The 17,989-nt window shown below is 41.8% G+C and overlaps 1 protein-coding gene across 1 annotated transcript in view; it reads left to right on the forward strand.

The window, feature by feature from the left end:
* Window positions 1-17,989, forward strand: part of FNDC3B (fibronectin type III domain containing 3B) — a gene marked incomplete at its 3' end in the record, with an annotated part of 118,097 nt that overhangs the window by 90,607 nt on the left and 9,501 nt on the right. Inside the window, exons 7-12 of the mRNA XM_009069710.1 lie at window positions 4,445-4,602; window positions 6,792-6,851; window positions 9,657-9,795; window positions 10,128-10,181; window positions 13,326-13,341; window positions 16,261-16,278. Coding sequence (XP_009067958.1) covers window positions 4,445-4,602; window positions 6,792-6,851; window positions 9,657-9,795; window positions 10,128-10,181; window positions 13,326-13,341; window positions 16,261-16,278 — 445 coding nt within the window. The remainder of the gene's footprint in view (window positions 1-4,444; window positions 4,603-6,791; window positions 6,852-9,656; window positions 9,796-10,127; window positions 10,182-13,325; window positions 13,342-16,260; window positions 16,279-17,989) is intronic.

A 17,989-nucleotide genomic window follows, 5' to 3' on the forward strand; every position in this document is an offset into this window, starting at 1 on the left:
GGCGGTGGCTGCCCCAGCCGTGGCAGTGTTCAAGGCCAGGTTGGATAAAGCCTTGAGCAGCCTGTTCTGATGGGAGATGTCCCTGCCCAGGGCAGAGGGTTGGGACTAGATGATCTGTGAGGGCCCTGAAATTCTATGATTCCTTCAGGAGACTGCAGCCATGGTATCACTTGGAGGTGTCTGACTTGTACAGGTACCTCTCCAAATACAAAATATACACACTGTTTAAATTATTACTTTATAAAAAGTCTGTTTTCGAGAATAAATATTGCCACCTCTTTGAGAGATGTGCAGCCAAACTCTAAATTTTATCGTAGCTTTGTCCCTTTTACAGCAATAATTTTAAAAGACACCTTGTGCTTTTATTCCCCTGTGGTTTTATCTAAACTGAAATACATTTTTAATTCACATTATCACAGACAAAGTAAGCATTCTCTGAAGCAAATAGCTGGGTGAGGGAAGGGAAACTTGATTCTGTGTTTCGGAAGTGGAGGGGGCAGCACTGCTACATCTGACTGCCATGGGGCTCGAGGGGGGGATATCACCCCCTGTTGGGAGTCACTACAGGTCTGTCAAGCTGGAGCTCAAACGTCAGTTTGACTTTCCAAAAGACAGCCTGCTCCTGCTGACTTGCTCTGCAGCGAAACTCATATTTAATCATTGGGATTTTTGCCTAAAATTGCAGGATTAGAGCCATAGTTTAAAAGCAGAATCTCGACCCAGTAATAACCGTGAATTCATTTGACCCCCAAGTCTTTCAAACGTTGCCCTCAAGGGAGTAAATGAATGTTGCTTGCAGTGTAGTTCTCACACATACAATAAGCCCCCGAACCACACGATGCCTGTGAATGCTAACCCGGAATTTGAAAGATAATGAAAGTTGTACAGAAACATTTTTCATTACCTGAAAGACGGGAAGGCCCGATATTCATCAGTCTTGTAACCTTATTGAAGTGGTGCAGGAGCTGGATTCTTTCCCAGGGGCTTTTATGGAATAATTATTTACACCACCGAGTTTTGATAGCGCAGAAAGGAGGCATTTACTGTGTAAACTGAGAAGTTTTCAGAAACTAATTAACTGTGCTTTTCACCAGACACAAAACTCCTTGTGGGAGAATCTTTTGTTAGGTCTTGACTAAAAGGCCAAGCCAGCCCTCTTCAAAGCAAGCACAGTGGTTTTGGGGACATACGAGGCAGGCTGGGGTAGCTAGAAAGCAGCACAAAGGTTTACCTGCTCAGCCTAGGAAGAGACACCTCTGGCTGCTTATATTTTGGTCAGATGGAATTAGGGCACAATTGATGACTAATAAACTGGTTTTTACTGACAGTGCTGTATTTATGTCTGTAAATTCAGAAGGGCCATTAAGCCTACCATGGTAATGGTAGCTGGGCTGTTCCTCACAGCATGGGAAGGGCTGGTCCAAGTTCATTCAGCTGCTTGGTATCTTTTGAAAGGTGTTTGTGTTAAGTGAGAAAACTTGGAATTAAAGCTACCAAGCTGGTTTCCAAGTGCCTGCTTGTTATTCTCAGCATACCATAACCCCATTTATTTAACTTACCCTTTTTCACAACAAAGCTGGTGCTTCCTGCTCCAGGTAGGAGTTCCTTGGTAAACTTAAGTGTTGGCTTTGGCCATGAAATGAGATATCGAAGAGATATGCCTTTGGCAGGTAAACCTGATACGCTATCAGCCTGTTGGTCAGGGAGCAGCAGATAGGTTTATCTCCAGCCACACAAATAAATCTGTTCCCAACACTCGCGCTGACGTGCACGGCCCTGTTCTGTTTTCTGTACCCAGGGAGGGTATAGATTTGCCTTTTCTGACTTTATCGTGCAGACACTGACCCCTCACTTGCTTTCCTACACTTGCTATGTGTACTCAGTGCGGCTAAGAATTGTATTTAACGATTTCTGGTGTTTATTTTTAAGCCTCCAGCAGCAGTTGCTGTGTACCCACCACCACTGAGGCAGTCAGCAGCCACTCCGGGCGCTCCATCAGTCAGAAATTAATGCTGTAGCTGGAGCAGCTTAGCAACTGCGTTTGGACTTTTATCCTCAGCGTGGACATGTCTGTCTGCTGACTTCAGAATAATAGTCTACTGTTACTAGCAGTTAGTCCATAAGATATTTTTTCTTATTTTAAGAAACTTAAGGCCTAACTTTTTACAGATTGCTAAGGTTCATGAAGGGCCAGAGCTCTGCCGTATGCGGAATATATACGTGTGTCCTTGGGAGTAGTCATAGAGAAAAACATTTCAATAGAACATTGGCAGGATATCATGCCTCTAGCTCCAAGTCTGTCTGAATTTATGAAAAACAATTATGCAAGCATATTTCCATAATAAAAGAAACTGCATGTTGATGGGCTGAGCTGGCATAGGAGTGATGCCTGTTAAAAAAAATAAAACTCTGTTTGGATCTTACTGTTCAGTTTTCTGATCAAAATATTATTTGAAATGCAGACTTTTAGCTCTAAATATCTTTGCCACATTTTCATTCACATACGTGTGTGTGTGTATATATATCTCTCAAAAATTTAACTTGTATGTCTTACTTGAATCACTCAAGATTCTTATGAGCTATCTAATCCAGATCCAGTGTTCCCTGGTCCAAGTTTTTGAAGTAAATGTTGATTTCATAGCATCAGAAAAATATGACAAGAAAATGCCATGGAAGCAAGAAATGCCATGAAAATTCATATAAGAAATTGCACATCCATATTTTTTACAATGAAACCTTGATGCTTCTTAAACCTTCTTTCCTTAAAACTAATTTTTCACATCAGGTTGAACAAAGGTTTTCTTTTCTGGCAAGACTTAAATGTGCGGCACTAAATTAAAATCTTTTAACTTTTGAGATCACGGTGTTTAAGATGAGATGTTTCATGGTGTCACCTACTTGTCACTCTGTTGAAAATGGATTTATGACTTGCTCAGAAAGAATCTGCTTGATATATGGGTATCAGACACAACAGTTGCAGTGCTCGTTAGCTGGAAGCAATGTGTTTTCATGTGAGAAGCTAAATATTCTCCATTATGTAAAGATATCCAGAAGCCAGATTTGTAAACAAGCAGTCCCTGAAAGCTGGTTGCTAATACTTCATTACCAGATCATTTATGGGCGGAGGGTTTCAACTGTCTTGAGAAAAGGTAGGAAATGTGTAACTGAGCACCTGCATCATTCATCTTAGATCTTCCGAAATAACAACGTCTTGCTCTTTGTGTTGGAAAAATCTGTTAAAACGATAGAACCAGTGAAATTTGATACATAAGAGAAATAAAGAACATAAAACATCAGTCTTTGATTCCTCCTCATGGAGGATAGCTAAAAAATATTCTTTATATACTCCCTAAAACTAAGAAGGAAAATCATCATTTTTGTGATGAAAAGTGGAGAGTTTGTGGTGAACTGCTGGAGGCTTCGAGGCTTCCCTGGGCTTTTTCAGCAGGCATGCATAAAAATGTGCTGTCTTTCCCAGATAGCAGTGCAACTATTGCTTTTTATTTCTTTTTCTTTTGAGACAGTGGCAGGGGAGAGGTTTTTTTCCTTCTTTCTTGGCCTGATAACAGAGGGCTGTTCTCTGGGAAGCTGCTGTTGGGTATGTGCAGCTGATGAACGATGCCTGGGGCACTGTGCCAGTGGCTCTCCTGGTGAGCAAGGCTATGGTAGTTCTGTAAGCTTGGTCAGTCTGGAGTTATGTGGACCTGTGTTTCCAGAACCATACAGCTGCACTGGTGAGGTGATGAAACTGTTTTGGTGCAGGGGTTTGAGGTATTTTCTCCACATTTTATTAATAGAGAATCCTCACTGATCTGCCTTGGAGGTGTTGCACCCACGAGTGACTGCAGATCACAGACTTAGTCTCTCAGTGCACAAAGTGATTTGCAATGTAGTTTTTAATTGACAAGTTGGACTTCTATTATGATTTTCCCTTTTGAGTCAGTGTAAATTTGCAGATTAAACTGGGTTCTTTGCAGTTGAATTACTACAGTTTCAAATAATAAGAAGCAGGATGACTGGAAGAGCCATCAGTATTTTATTAGAGAAGCTCCCTAATAAAACCTTCAGGAAGATAATTGTGTACAAAACAATCTATAGGGTAAAGTCTGTTCCACTTAGTTCCAGTTCCCTTCTGGTAGTGGCCATGTCAGCCGGTACCTCCAGAGGAGGTGCAAGGCATCCTTTGTTGGATGCTCAGACAGTGACGAGCTAGTTCACTGCAGGGAACATCTCTCTGTATTCCTCATCTGTTAGACATTGCTTTATGCTTTGAATCTGTATTTTCATTTGTGTTGTTGATCATTTCTGACCCTTTACTTTTCAACTCTAGCACTGAAATTTCCATTTTACAAGAAACTGATTGTGAAGATGCAAGCAGGAAGCACACCCTTAGAGGGCAGTGTTTTTTCCTTGGAATTCAGAGTAACTGATGTTTCTTTTATAGGTTACAAATATTCAAGCAAGAACAGTTTTGCTTTCCTGGTCACCTCCCACTGGCCTTCTAAATGCAGATAGACACAATAATGGTTTGCCTTACACCTGTACCTACGAGGTTGCCTTATCGGATAAAGGGAGGGATGGAAAATACAAGATAATTTACAGGTAACAGCATCATTTTTACACTTGTGTTTTATTAGGAATAAATTCTCTGAGCTTTTCAGGGTGTGTTTTGGCATGCCCATCAGCCACAGAAGAAAGGCACATTTGAGCACCCTGTAGTTGTTCCCTCCCATCACCCTCCTTGCTGGAGGAGCTCACAGGGAGCTGATTGAGTGCATGTCACAAAGTCCTTGATTGTCATCACATCCCACCTCTCTGGCACGTGGCAGATTTCCCATTGCCAATGAAAAGGTTACTTTTTCTCTTATGCTAAATGTCAAAACCTTTCGTGTACACCATGCAGGCAGGATAGCTGCCGTCCTAATGGGCTAATTTTTTGTGGACTCACAGAATTTAGAACAGTAAAGCTTGTTATTTCAGCTAACGAGCAAAATTCTGCTTTGTAGTGTCTTAGATGAGCTGAGGAGGGTGTACAGCAATCAGTTGGCTATAGAGGCTCCCCAGAAAAACCTGCGCACTTGGCTCTCAGCAGCCTTCAGTAAAAATTCTGAGGGATTTCTCTGTGTCTCCTTTCAGTGATCCTCTGAGCTCATTCTGTGATCAAGTACATATGGTGTTATGCCTTTCTTTTTTCCCCACTAATGACGTCTGGGGAAGAAAATTTGGAGATGTGACCTTGGCTATTGTGAAATAGCTAATCCTTCCCAAATCTCGTTAAATAAAGTCCAGGTGATAGAGCATTTATGGAATTACCTCTTGAGACCAAGCCACCTCCTCTCTTAAGATGTCCTGTGAGTGAGGGTATTTCTCTCAGTATGCTGGAAGCAAATTTTGGGTAGTACAAAAAAGAGTGTATTAACCAGGGAAAGGCTGTCTCATTTTATTTCTTTTTCTGGCATATACACCAGCTATTTGTGAGCCAATGTGAGCATCTCTGTAGTTAAATATGTGCTGTTGAGCTCTTAAAATGGGAAGGACACTTTCTAGTACTTCTTGTGCTTGCTGGTGTGATGGCTGCACATTTTCTCCTGGTTATGAAATGTTGTGCATCTGTTTTAAAGCTGCTGGTGGTGATGTGTCTCCTGCTGCTGGCCAGAGTGCAGCCATTAGCTTGATGTGGTATGTTCCATCAGGAGCAGCAGTAATTGTTATTACTGTAGGCAAAAGAAAGTCTGCAATATGTTGAATACATTGTCTTTGCAAGGAGGTGCACTCATTTCAGAGGGAAAAATCCCTGGATTTGCATAGCATTGGATTATATGAAATAAAAAAGAAGGTTTTCTGGTGGGTTTCTGGCAACCCAGCAGACATGTGCTTTCTGGTGGATTGTGCTCTCTTGGTTTTGAGGCATCTCCCTGTATTTGTCCAGCTAGCTATGAAATATGTCTTTATGCTAAATTGAGAGCTTTCTTCTTTCCCATATTTTAATAAAATCATGAATAAGCCAAGCTCATACATGAGATGGCTATTACTTATTAAGCACTGACCCGTACCTTAATCTTCACAGAATTGGCAACACATGACTGAGCCCAGTGTTCATTTACCAGCAAACGTGCCAGAAGGAAAGAGAATAGCCCTAACTGCATTGGCTACATTTGAAATTTATAGATTATATGCTGGTTTTCTTGTAAAATGCCTGACACTCTGCTTTTGGTTCTCGTGGTATTAAGAGAGAGCTGAGTCCAGCTGTTTGGGCATTAATTAAATGTCTTCTTACTGTGGTCTTCAGAGGGAGTGTGATTCTGGTGGAAAAAGCCATGTTGTGCAAGAAACTATACTTCCTCTGAAGCTCAATGGCTCACTTTTTATAGTATTTTGATATAAGGAATGTGCAGAAAGTGCAAATGTAATGTATGGATTCCACTCTTTTCAGCTCTGGGAGGGTTGAAAACCACAATGAGCTTTATGCAAATATCAACAAAACATAAGGATAGCATTGAGTTAAACCCATATTTTACTGTTGTTTGGGCTGTTTTACTGCATAAATTGGGGTGATAAATCGATTTCGTCTGTCTATATGGAACTGTATAAAGTTTTCAAGGAACATGAAGTTTGTTGACAAATGGTTGGTATATTGTTTGGTACTGGTTTTCTTTGGTGGGATTGTTTTTATTCTTTCTAATCATAATATAAGGGTGTTGCTAGTCGCTGGAAAATCACTAGCTGTGCTAAGTGTGTTACCATTTTTCATAATTTATTGATTTGTTGGGTTTGGGCTTTTCTTCCTGCAGTGGAGAAGAATTAGAATATAACCTGAAGGACCTTAGGCCAGCAACAGATTATCATGTCAGGTGAGTTAGTGTGACTGTGAATGTCACTTAAATATAAAGTCTTCAGCTGTATGACAAAGTATTTTAACTAAAGATGCAGAGTAGTCCAAGAATTTCACAGTCACCTCTGTAGGTGTGTTTTTCAGTGGTTTCTGAATAGTTTCTGGTAGAGTTTATCTTGCACTTTAAGTTCAGAGAGTGCTTTTTGAATAATACATTTTGTCAGGTTGTTATCATTGCTATAGTATACGAGGAAAAAAGACATCTACTTATGTCTGTTTTTGTCTATATGGGTATCAGGCCTGGAAGTGCTTGTGTGTGAAAGTGGAGCACCTGGAGCTGCTTAAAAATTTGACTCAAGCAACTGGTGTTTCTTCAGTTACTGTAACATAGGTGCTAGCACTGAAAGTACTCCTGCACAGTTATATCATAAGTACTCCCTCTGTGCTTTGGAAAGTAGATCTGCTGATTACAGAGCCATCTGACCACAGCAATTTCAGCATTTATTCCAAGAAAAAAAATGGATTCACACTGGCCTGCATTGATAATTTCAAGGCATATTTCTCCCTGACTCTGAAAACGTGTTTTGCACATTTATTAACTATTAACACATTCTAGTTTTGCTCCCTGATGTTTCTAACACTGTCTGTGTTACCTGCTCATGTTGCTTTGTTTTCAAATACTTCATTTATGAACCAAGGCTTCAAATTCACATCCTGTTCACTTGCCCTCAATATCCTTTTTTAAAAAATCCTTTTGCTCCCGTCTATTGTTCCCTTCTGTTTTTCCACACAAGGGCTAGGTTTGGCATGCTGTTTCACATCAACACTGATCCTGTTTGTAAAACTTAAAAGAGCAAACACTTTGAGCTGTAAAAATGATCCAGCACCACAATGTGTCCATCTTGCTCTGATACTCTAGATACTTTTTATTTTTAAGGATAGTTTGTAGTGGAGCCCTAAAATGAACTTTTCAAGTAGAAGCACAAGACCAGAAGTAACTTCTCATAAATGAGGAAAAGATGCAGCTCCTGGGTCAGGCAGGAGTCCCAGCCCTAACAGCAAAGGGGTGGTAGCACAGAGGAATAGGTTATAAAACACTGTTGAGCTTCCTACTGTAAGCATCAAGCATCTCTTTTGAAGCCAACTTCAAACAGCAGAGCAGTCACCATGCACAGTTTGGTTGAGGTCTCTGAGGTCTCGGTCATTTTTAGGGGTGTTGTGGGTATTTACCTCATGTCCTGGCTGACTTCTTCCTCCCTGCCTACAACTCCCTCACCTTCCTGCAGGTTTGCCAAATTGTAAGTCATTTGTGAACAGTTAGCGATAACTTCTGTTTAAAAAACCAGTGACTGCTAAATATAAAAGTCAGACTTCCAAAGCAGCAACACGTTTGTAGTGGAGCAAGCTGACACTGAACAGTCTGGCTGTTTGCTTTCCATGACAGTTTCTTTCTTCACTGAAACTGCATTATGTATTAATGGCTGTGAAGAAATAAATCTGTTAAGTAAAGAAATTTATAGGGTCAGCAGTTACTGGGCAGATTGCCCTGGGGCTTCTTGACCTTGGCAGCATCTCTCAGGGCGTCATCTCCACCAGACAAGGTGCTTGTACTTGCTGCTGCCCTGCTGGGCCCTGGGAAAAGCTGGTTCACTCTGAACATCCCACCTGCCTTACTTCAGGTGTGTTGGTTTGGTACCTTCAGAGCTGACTGCGCAGTGTTTCAGTGAGCTGCAGAAGATGCCCATTAAGCTCCTTTTTGCATAGTTTTATTCCCTTATGGTATGTGTTCGATGCTTGGCTACATTCATTTCCAGCACATGTACATACACTTGCGAGATACAGACACAATTAATTAATTGTTTTCATTCCTAACTGCTAACAGGTGATGGGTAAAGCAGCACTATAGCAGTTCTTGTCAACCTTGCCCCAAAAGGTTCGATTCTACGTAGGTGGCCATTGTACATACATTACTCTTATCTACTGAAAACAAATTTAGAAATTGCCCTTTCCTTAGCTCTGCATTCAAGTACACAATAGCTACAGCCAACTCAGAGGTCATCGTCTGGTCATGGTTTGAACGGGTTTTTTTGAGTAGATGACTTCCAATTTGATCTTTTCTAGTGCTGCATGGAAAATGTAAGGGGAAAAAATAACATCATTAATTTTTCAGAGAAAAGCACCTCTTGAGGAAGGGCTCAACTAGATTGTATTCACTTTCCCACATTATTTGCTATTGTATATCCTGGTCTGTGCTGATATATAGAGGATTTGCCTGAAATCAAATTTGAAGATTTTCAGTTTATCAAAGCATTACTGAGCTGTATTAATTCTAATCCATGGAGGTCCAATACATTGCAACCCTTGAGCTATGTAGAAGCTTGTACCCATGGAAGGAGACCAGCAGTTACCACCAGTCAGTATGGTACATGTGAATCAAGTGTAAACCAGGCATTAAAGTTCATATTTCTTCTTTTTTTCTCATGAGTTCATACTTTCTGTTGTATTGAAAAGAGGACTTTAGCACAGTGTGTGGAGGTCTTGCAATAGGCAAGGGAATAGTGGTGGAAAGAAAAGATGATGAAGATAACTCAGTGGTCTATGGGAGTATTTGCATAAAACATTGTAATGTTCCTCTTCTGCTGTGATTTTTTTTTTTTTTTTTTGCTTACTTATATGAAGTGAAGTAAAATGATAGCCACTGGTTTGTGATAAATCTGTCATTAGTGTGTGGTATCATGGATGCTTTGGTAGTCAAATACTGTGGCTGAGGCAATGCCACTGTAACTGTCAGCAAATTTATAACCCATTTGAATTCTGTTTCCAGGGTATATGCAATGTACAACTCAGTAAAGGGATCCTGCTCAGAGCCAGTAAGCTTCACCACTCATAGCTCAGCACCAGAGTGTCCCTTCCCACCCAAACCCTCGCACAGGACCAAAAGCTCCTTAACCTTACAGTGGAAGGTAAGTAGTGCTTGGATCAGGCAAGAAAGCAGGGAAAAATAGTTTACTGATAGTGAGCATAAATGTTGAAAACAATTGAAAGCTGAGACAGTCGTTTTTCAGTAAGGGACTCGAATTTGCTATTCTCTGACAAATCCCTTCCCGTGCACTGACTTGACTTTTAAAATGTATGTGTTTCATTACGTCCAGCTTCTTCCCGGTATTCCTTAAGAGGTTGCCAAGCCATGTGCAAAGCTTTGGTTTCACTTGAAACTGTAGTCATTTGCCTGGGGGGGGAGTGAAGTAGGTTTTTCTTATTCCCCAAATCACCTTTTGTTTATTTTTGTTCATAGGCACCCATTGATAATGGCTCAAAAATCACCAGCTACCTTCTGGAGTGGGATGAGGTAAGTAGTGACTGGTTGAAATAAATACACAAATAAATGGCACTCAGACTTTACAAGGATTTGCTGAGTAAGGAAAAATAATTAAATACAGGAAAAAGTAGAAATAGGAAAATGAAATCCTGATGGCATTAGGTAAAGAGTTGGAAAGGTGAAAGGGGCAGTGGGGGGGGGGAAAACTTTCCATTCCATGTATTTTATGCAGAGATCATGTTCTTTTTCTGTACTCTTGAAATCTTTTTCACTTATTTGGTGTACTTTATTTGTTAATTAGCATTGCTTATTATTTAATTACTTGTGATGTATCTTAGAGTTCTTTTCTTCTGGTTGCTGTCTGAGTGCAGAAAAAATACTGTTCCTGCCTCAGAAGAGAAGAACCATGGTCTTTCAGCCCTTTCTGCAGAGAATGTACTCAGGGTCAATATAAGTGTCCTTTACATAGTGGCAATTAATCCTGTTCCAGACACAAAAGGAAATAAATTCTCTCCTAAGTATCTTACATGGTCAGTGAGCAGTGGGGCTGTTGGGGAGGGTGCCCTGACAAGATGATGTGGAGGATTTGCTGGAGGTGGATTCTGGTTTTGAGCCCTCCCTCCATCCCCTAATCCCTTTCTGCCTCCTTTCGTTTGTGCAAGCAGAAATACATATTGGGTGACAGAAGAGGTTTGTGCTGCATGTGAAGAAAAATAGTGATGAGTCAGGAAATGAAACTTGTGAAAGTGTGTTTGGTTGTACAGTCTGAGAAAGATCTCTTGAGGTCTTTTGTAGTCTAATAATATTCTAAAGGAAGTATTCTGTTAGGAATAGTTTTCCATCATTTCACTAGTTATGTATTCCTGAATCATTCTGGTACGTGTTGGGTGTTTGGAACCACTCGCTGTGCAAACATTTATTGTGTGCAGTGTCACAGCAAGTGGGGTCTGCATCTTGAGAAACCCTCTGAACTGAACTGAAATTAAACAATAACTGCAGAATGACTTTCTGTCCCTCTGTGCATAATGGAAGGGGAAAGGTCATCAGTGAAGAAGGAAAAAAGTGGAATATGAGGTCTGGGAAAGAAGATTAAAGAGAGATTTCTCCAGAAGTGTGGGCCAGGATGATCCCATTACACCTTCTGTGACACCTTGACTCTGCACTTGTGATCTCTTCCAAGGCTTCCAGTAACTTGGAGCCATGGGAACATGGCAGCAATAAAACAGTGGAAATGTGGATGATTCCAGCATGCAGAGGGAAGGGAAGCAATAGGAGGTCTTCTCAGATGAAAGACCAACAGCAGACCATTAATACAGTGCAAATACTTTTGTTGTTTATTTTGTCTGCATGGATTCGAAGCATAATTTTGATTATATATCTATAAGGCAATTCTAAAATTCTTTTGTCCTTTAAACCTTTTAATACTGAGTATATACCTGGACTTTTGTTTTCAGAAAGGATGGTTGCATCATCTGTTTTCCACAGGGAAAAGCAGTTTGGTTTAGGCTAGGTCAGGTACCAACGGGGGAAAATGAAGGCATCCAGATTCCTTTAGTCTGTCTATTTTAATTACCTTGTTTTCTCAGTAACAGCCCTGAAATCTGAGATCATAATGGATAGCTAGCCAGCAGGGATGAATGAATAATGGCCCTGCACAAATCAATTTGGTACATCTCCAATGGTTTGACAGGACTCCTGGCTGAAATGTAGTTGTCAGGTTCTGAGACAGTTAATGCCACAGGTGTAGCTTCTCTCAAATTTTTTTTCTCTGATATGAGACAGAAATGCAATTCTGAGTCACTGAGTTAAACATTGCTGTTATAACTTATTAAAGAAAAAGTCTGAAGACGCAGGCTTGCTGTGCCTGGATCCGCAGGAGCCTCCCCTCGTGCAGTGGTGAGCTTGGCAGGATGTTCCACTCACTTTTTCATGTGCCATGGCAAGTTGTGCCTCTGACATGAAGTGCAGTTAGCTACTGGAATTACAGCAACCAAGTACAAAAGAGAATTCACTTGCAATGCCCTGTACCCTCGCACTTGGTTGTGTAAACTCCACGTAAGCAAAAGCACTGACTTTTCCACAATGCCACACTGTGTCCTGGTGAAATCAAGAAATAAATATATCAGGGCAGAGGAGAAACCTTGCCAGGCAACAGCGAATGCGCTGCCAGATCTCAGCTAGAGCAGCATTCATTAGCTACAGGGCACAGGATAAAATATAAACACGGGAAAATCAGCGATCAGAAGGAAATTAAATCGTGGCTGCAAAGCAGAGAGGGCTTTACAGAACAGAGAACAAGAAATCTATCCGATGATAAGTTGGAAAAACACCTTAAAATGGCAGCCTGCCTGGGAAGTTGAGCCCTTCCTTGGGAAGGATGGTGTGAGTGAGCCATGGAAAGCCCTCCTGACACACAGGTCCTGGAAAGCTGTCGTGCAAAGGCTGCAGCAGCCTCAGACTGTGGAAACAAAACTGGCATCAGGCACAGGAGATGTGGGGAGTGGTGGAGGCTGTATCCCAGTCACACCAGTGTGTGCCCCCAGCTCGAGCTCTGCTACCCACCAAGGGAGGGGCTCCAGCAGCCCCTTTGTACTGCCACATGATGGATCACAGATTGTCTCCCTCTGGGGCAGTTTGGATCTCGGAGCATGTCAGATACTCAACAGTATCTCACCTGGTTCCTCTTGTTTTTCAAGGCAGAGGCACAGTTTATAGCGTGTAAAATGCAGCCAGGAGTGTAGGTGGCATCATTTGTGTATGCAGAAAATGAATTGTTGTTGTAAAGTGACAGCAGAAGCACTGTAGTTTACAGCCGTAGGACTGGGGGAGGTGGTAAATTCTAGAAGGTTATATTGCTGAATGTGTCACTGTGCCAGTCCTACCCAGCTGCTGCTTCTGCGGTTTGGTTCTGCATATTGGGGGTTTTCCTTGCCTGTAGACTCTGAAAGATGATCAATAGACAAAATTATTCCTGCTATCCTACCTTTTTCCATCCCAGTTTGGGTTAAATGGTTTGTAATGTGATTGAGTGTTACATGTTAGTTAGAGAACAGAAATGCTTTCCCATTACTGTTCTAGGTCTTTGAATTACAGTGGTAATACTTTGCTAATAAACTGTTACTTCTTAAAATGCCTGAAGAACTGTGGAGGACATTCTTCATTCTTTACCATCAGAGTAAAAGATCAGCAAGTTGTAACTCAGTTATATAGGATATACACTAGGAAAGCCTTCATTGACTTCAAAGGAGTTAGGATCAGCCCCTTGTCTCAGGCACTTTGAAATTCAGTGGGATCTGACATGCCTGCACCTCAGGTGCTGGGATTGGCATCAGTTGTCTGGCAACAAAATCAGTTAAAATTAGTAATTAGGGAAAGCTTCACCCTCTGGCTCTTTTGCTATGAACTCTGAACACACAAACCTGAACTAATCGATTGATGACCTTGTACCAGGATTGATTATCCAGGATAAACAAAAGGCTAATCAGGAAAAAAAATAGCATTAAAAATATACCAAACAGAAAATGTGACTGTAAAGGAGGTGATGCTTTCTCCTGATGCCAATGTTCATCAAAATCAGTAAACTGTAACTGCTTTGAAAAATGCTGCTGGCACTGCTGTAAGAATCAGGCCTTTGTTACTAATTAGATGTGAAATGCTCGTTCTGTGATTAAGTGGTAGTAAATATATGTTTCTCTAGCACATATGGATAGCGAGAGTATCCTATTCATTCTCTATGGGAAAGGGGAGGACTGTTGCTGAGCCAGAGACAAGGACATCCCTCTCACACAGTGTGTGCCCCTGGTTTGTGTATAACTCAAAGCAGCTTTAATTCTCATCCAGTAAGCAGCTCATTTAAATTTACTCAAGAGAGACTGATACAGTCCCACACTATTTAACGATTTGGTGATGGGTAGTTAGTAATGAAGTTTATGTGGTGGTATATGAGGATAATTTTGTTCTGCCACAAAGTTTTAAACTTCCTGAGGTAGCAGAGATGTGCTCGTTTATACTTGCTGATAATCTGAGCCAAGCATCTCACTGATGCTGCACGAGCATTCAGATACACAGAGCTCCATGTTTGTGTTTGTTCACTTTCTTGCCCTCTAGATCTGTCCTGTGGCTGTGCCACCCCTGTGAGACATGGAAGAGGAGAGCCATGGATAAAACTGGGATTTGTGTATATTTTAGGAATGTTTCATAGGTCCAGTTCTGTCTTTGAAATGTTTGTATGTAGAAAAAATTCAGTTGCTTGTATGAGAGCTTGCACAAGAAATGCTTTACAGAGATCCTAGGGTGTGTTACACTAATTGTTGACAGTTTGCTCTGCAGCTCTGTGTCAGATTGAATATCAGTCTGTTCCATTTTATTGCCAATATGACCCAAACACAGAAGCTAATGCTGGCGTGGTCACAGCAGATTGCTGTCCTGCCTCCTGGTTACAGATCTGGTGCTGGCAGCTTTGCTTCAGATGTGCAATGAGGTCTTGTGAAGGACTGTGCTCCATTCCTGCATCACTGTACCTGCAGTGGCCTCTTCCTCCTTTCATGTTTATTTACTGTGCCTGCTGTGGGGAATGCAGTCAACAAACCCCGTTTAAAATCTCGAAAACCGAATTCCATAAATGCACTTTCCAAGAGACACTCAAACTCCCTGTGTTAAGTGAGTGTGTAGTTTGAAATACAGCTGAAATAGCAGGGAAAACTGTTTAAAATGGAGTTCAAATGCTATGTGAGTATTGTGCAAACTGTAGGGGATTTGTGGAGCTCAGTTGTTCTCGTTTCCTCAGACAGGCACTGGTGGTCATCACAGTATGGGTTGTCCTGGAGAGGAACAGGGAGCACAGGCTGGAGAAAGCAGGGCTGGTGGAGAAGTCCTACAGCGTCTCCCTCTGAAATCTGGGGATTAGGAATATTTGCGGAAATGATACAGTGTATTTTAAGCAACTTACGAAACATTATTTAAAGGATTAAGAACTTGGATGCCGAGTTTACAAAGAATAGGAGAAGGATTCTGGGAAAGCTGTAAGACTTTTGGGTGGCAGCCAGTACCAGCCTGCCAGTTGTTCCTGTCTATAATTATGCCAGCATTAGTGCTTTCATAAATCTTGGGAGAGAAGGAGCGGAGAGGCTATTTCCAGGCTATTAATGCCAGGATAATTAGAAATATCGGCCAGCCTCTCCAATTAGTGCCAACAGAATCCAAAATACCAGCCAGTCTGAGTAATTTGAATACCAGTTGGTCTCTGAGTGAGTCTGGGGAATGTACAATACCAGTTCTAGAAGTGAAATATATACAATATCAGAGCTTGTACTGTTATAAAGTTGAGGTTAACTTAAATGTTTGGCAAAGTTTTAACCCATGAGTTTGACAAATTAGAGTTTCCTTGGCCTGTTGCTCTCAGTTCAGGCATTGTGCTGCAGGTGAGATTTTCCATGACCTTCCTTTTTTAGCCAGCATTACTTTATTGACCACATGCTTAGCATGTGGCCACTTTGTTCTCTTGGAAGAAAACATAGGAAAATTATGACAAAACCCAACATTCTTAAGCAGGAATCAAAAAGAAATAATGTTTTCAAATGCCTTTCAATAGTGAAGTCATTAAAGAGTTAGAAGAGAATTGATTTAACGTATCTCAACCTATAAGAGAGTTTGCATGAGGAGAATTTAAAAAAAATAAAATCTATCTTAGTAGTCCTACACTGATGAATAGATATTTTAGTGAAACATAGGATTTCTAATCAGGTTTTGTATAGTCTGGATTTTGACCATATTAGTGCTAAGCTGGAGATTGTGGTGGCCTATTATTTTTGTCCAAAAGGAGTTCTGTCATAGAACTCTATAACTAGGGATGTTAGATCTGAAAAGGTTTTCTTACTTACAAAATACTTTTGCTTTTGGATTCATGATTCTTTTCCAATTCCTCCCCTTAATTTACTTGAACCATACAGTAAAGTCACAGCTGGAGCAGGTGGGTGAAGTTGAAGGAGATGGTATGTAAAACCAAGTTCTAGAACAAGTGTAGGCTCACACTGTATAAATAAAAGTTATGGCTGTTTGCCAGTGAGCTAAATGTCCTTCCAGTGCCTCACATTGTTGTGCTGTGCTGGAGATCTGCGTGATTGTTTCTAGCTTGACAAACACGTTTTGGAGATTCACTACAAATATTTCAGGGAGTTTTTCTTCTATGTTGCAATCCAAGGGAAAAGAACTAGAAATTAGTAGGGGCTGGAGACTGAGCCAGTGAAAAATACATATCCCACTCAGGCATTTTTGAGATCTTCAGTGGTGATGTATTGAGCACAGAGGAAGAACAGTGTGTGGGAGGACAGAGCGAGCCCAGGGAGGCAGCAGCAGGTGAGGCTGTTGGCTGCAGAGAGGGACACCTGTATAGATAATAAAATAAAAATTAAAGTTGTAGAGACAGGTGCCAAAAATAGTAAATGGCATAGCAGAGCCCTTAAGTCAGATGAGGTTGCAGGGATGGGCATAACTCTGTCTCCTGCACCCGTCTGAGCCCCTGCGTGTGCTCTGCCAGGCCTCTATTCTGGTGTGCCTTGGGGTACTTCATAATGTAATTCTCCATTTATTTGGTATTCAGGTATTGAGATTAAAACTCCTTTAAACTGCTTCAGCTCTGGTAGCTACTATTTATGAAGAGTTGAGCGATCCATGCCCTTTCTCCTGAAAGATTTCAAATTGCAGCATAGGATGAGACCAGATATTCCTTGTCATTTTTAGGGTCTCTGTCCTGCAAACAGCTTGGCTTAACTTTTAGCTCAGGGTGTACCAGTTTAGGGTGGATTTAAAAGGGTTTTGTTTTGTTTGAGATGTGGTGGGGTGAAGGAGAGAACTTCTGAGTGTCCTTGTCCTTAGCCGTGCTGGTTTGTACCCGAAGAAGGATTTGGGAGCCAGAGAGGTGTCTGTGCTGGTTTGTACCCTCTGAGTGTCCTTGTCCTTAGCTGTGCTGGTTTGTACCCGGAGAAGGATTTGGGAGCTGGAGAGCTGTCTGTGCTGGTTTCTACCCGGAGAAGGATTTGGGAGCTGGAGAGGTGTCTGTGCTGGTTTGTACCCGGGGAAGGATTTGGGAGCTGGAGAGCTGTCTGTGCTGGTTTCTACCCGGAGAAGGATTTGGGAGCTGGAGAGGTGTCTGTGCTGGTTTGTACCCGGGGAAGGATTTGGGAGCCGGAGAGGTGTCTCGATACCCTCTCTGGCTGCTGCCCCATCTTGGCTTTGTCAGGATGGGTCGTTGTTCCAGGTGATGTGCTGCGTGCTTCGAGCAGTGGGATCGGTACAAAACTGGCATGTTAAATATTCCTCTGTGATGAGTAAATCTGTTTTGCCCTTGGGAGCTCAGGGCTGGTTGCACTCAGGCTTGTCCCGCTGGGACTGTCCGTGTCTGGACCGCGGGGAGCGAGAGCCCTCTTGTGGGATAGAGAATTCCTGAAGGACCAGGGAGGGATGGAGAGCAGCCCTCGCCAGAAATGCTGGCTGCACCTTTCCTGTGCTCCTGTGGCCACGTGGATTCAGGGATCAATTTCACCCTTAATTTGCTGCCTTTTTTTTTTGTTAATGAGTGGGATAAATTGCGTTTAAAGGAAAATGTCAGGAGCTGTGGATACATCTCATGAATGTAAGAACCCAAGCAGGGATCTGACAGCAGTCTGAGTATGCTGGTCTGTGTGATTTTTGGAGCACAGCAGTGCTGTCAGTGCTTATACAGCTTCCTTTGCACTGTGCCTGTGTGTAACCATCTAATTCTGATATCGTTTAACAGCTCCTTGGGAAACAAGCGCCGCGTGGTTTTGTTTCATAGCGATCCGATTACAGATTTCTCTCTT

The sequence above is a fragment of the Acanthisitta chloris genome, unplaced genomic scaffold (genome assembly GCF_000695815.1).
Source record: "Acanthisitta chloris isolate BGI_N310 unplaced genomic scaffold, ASM69581v1 scaffold19382, whole genome shotgun sequence".
NCBI classification, from domain to species: Eukaryota; Metazoa; Chordata; class Aves; order Passeriformes; family Acanthisittidae; genus Acanthisitta; species Acanthisitta chloris.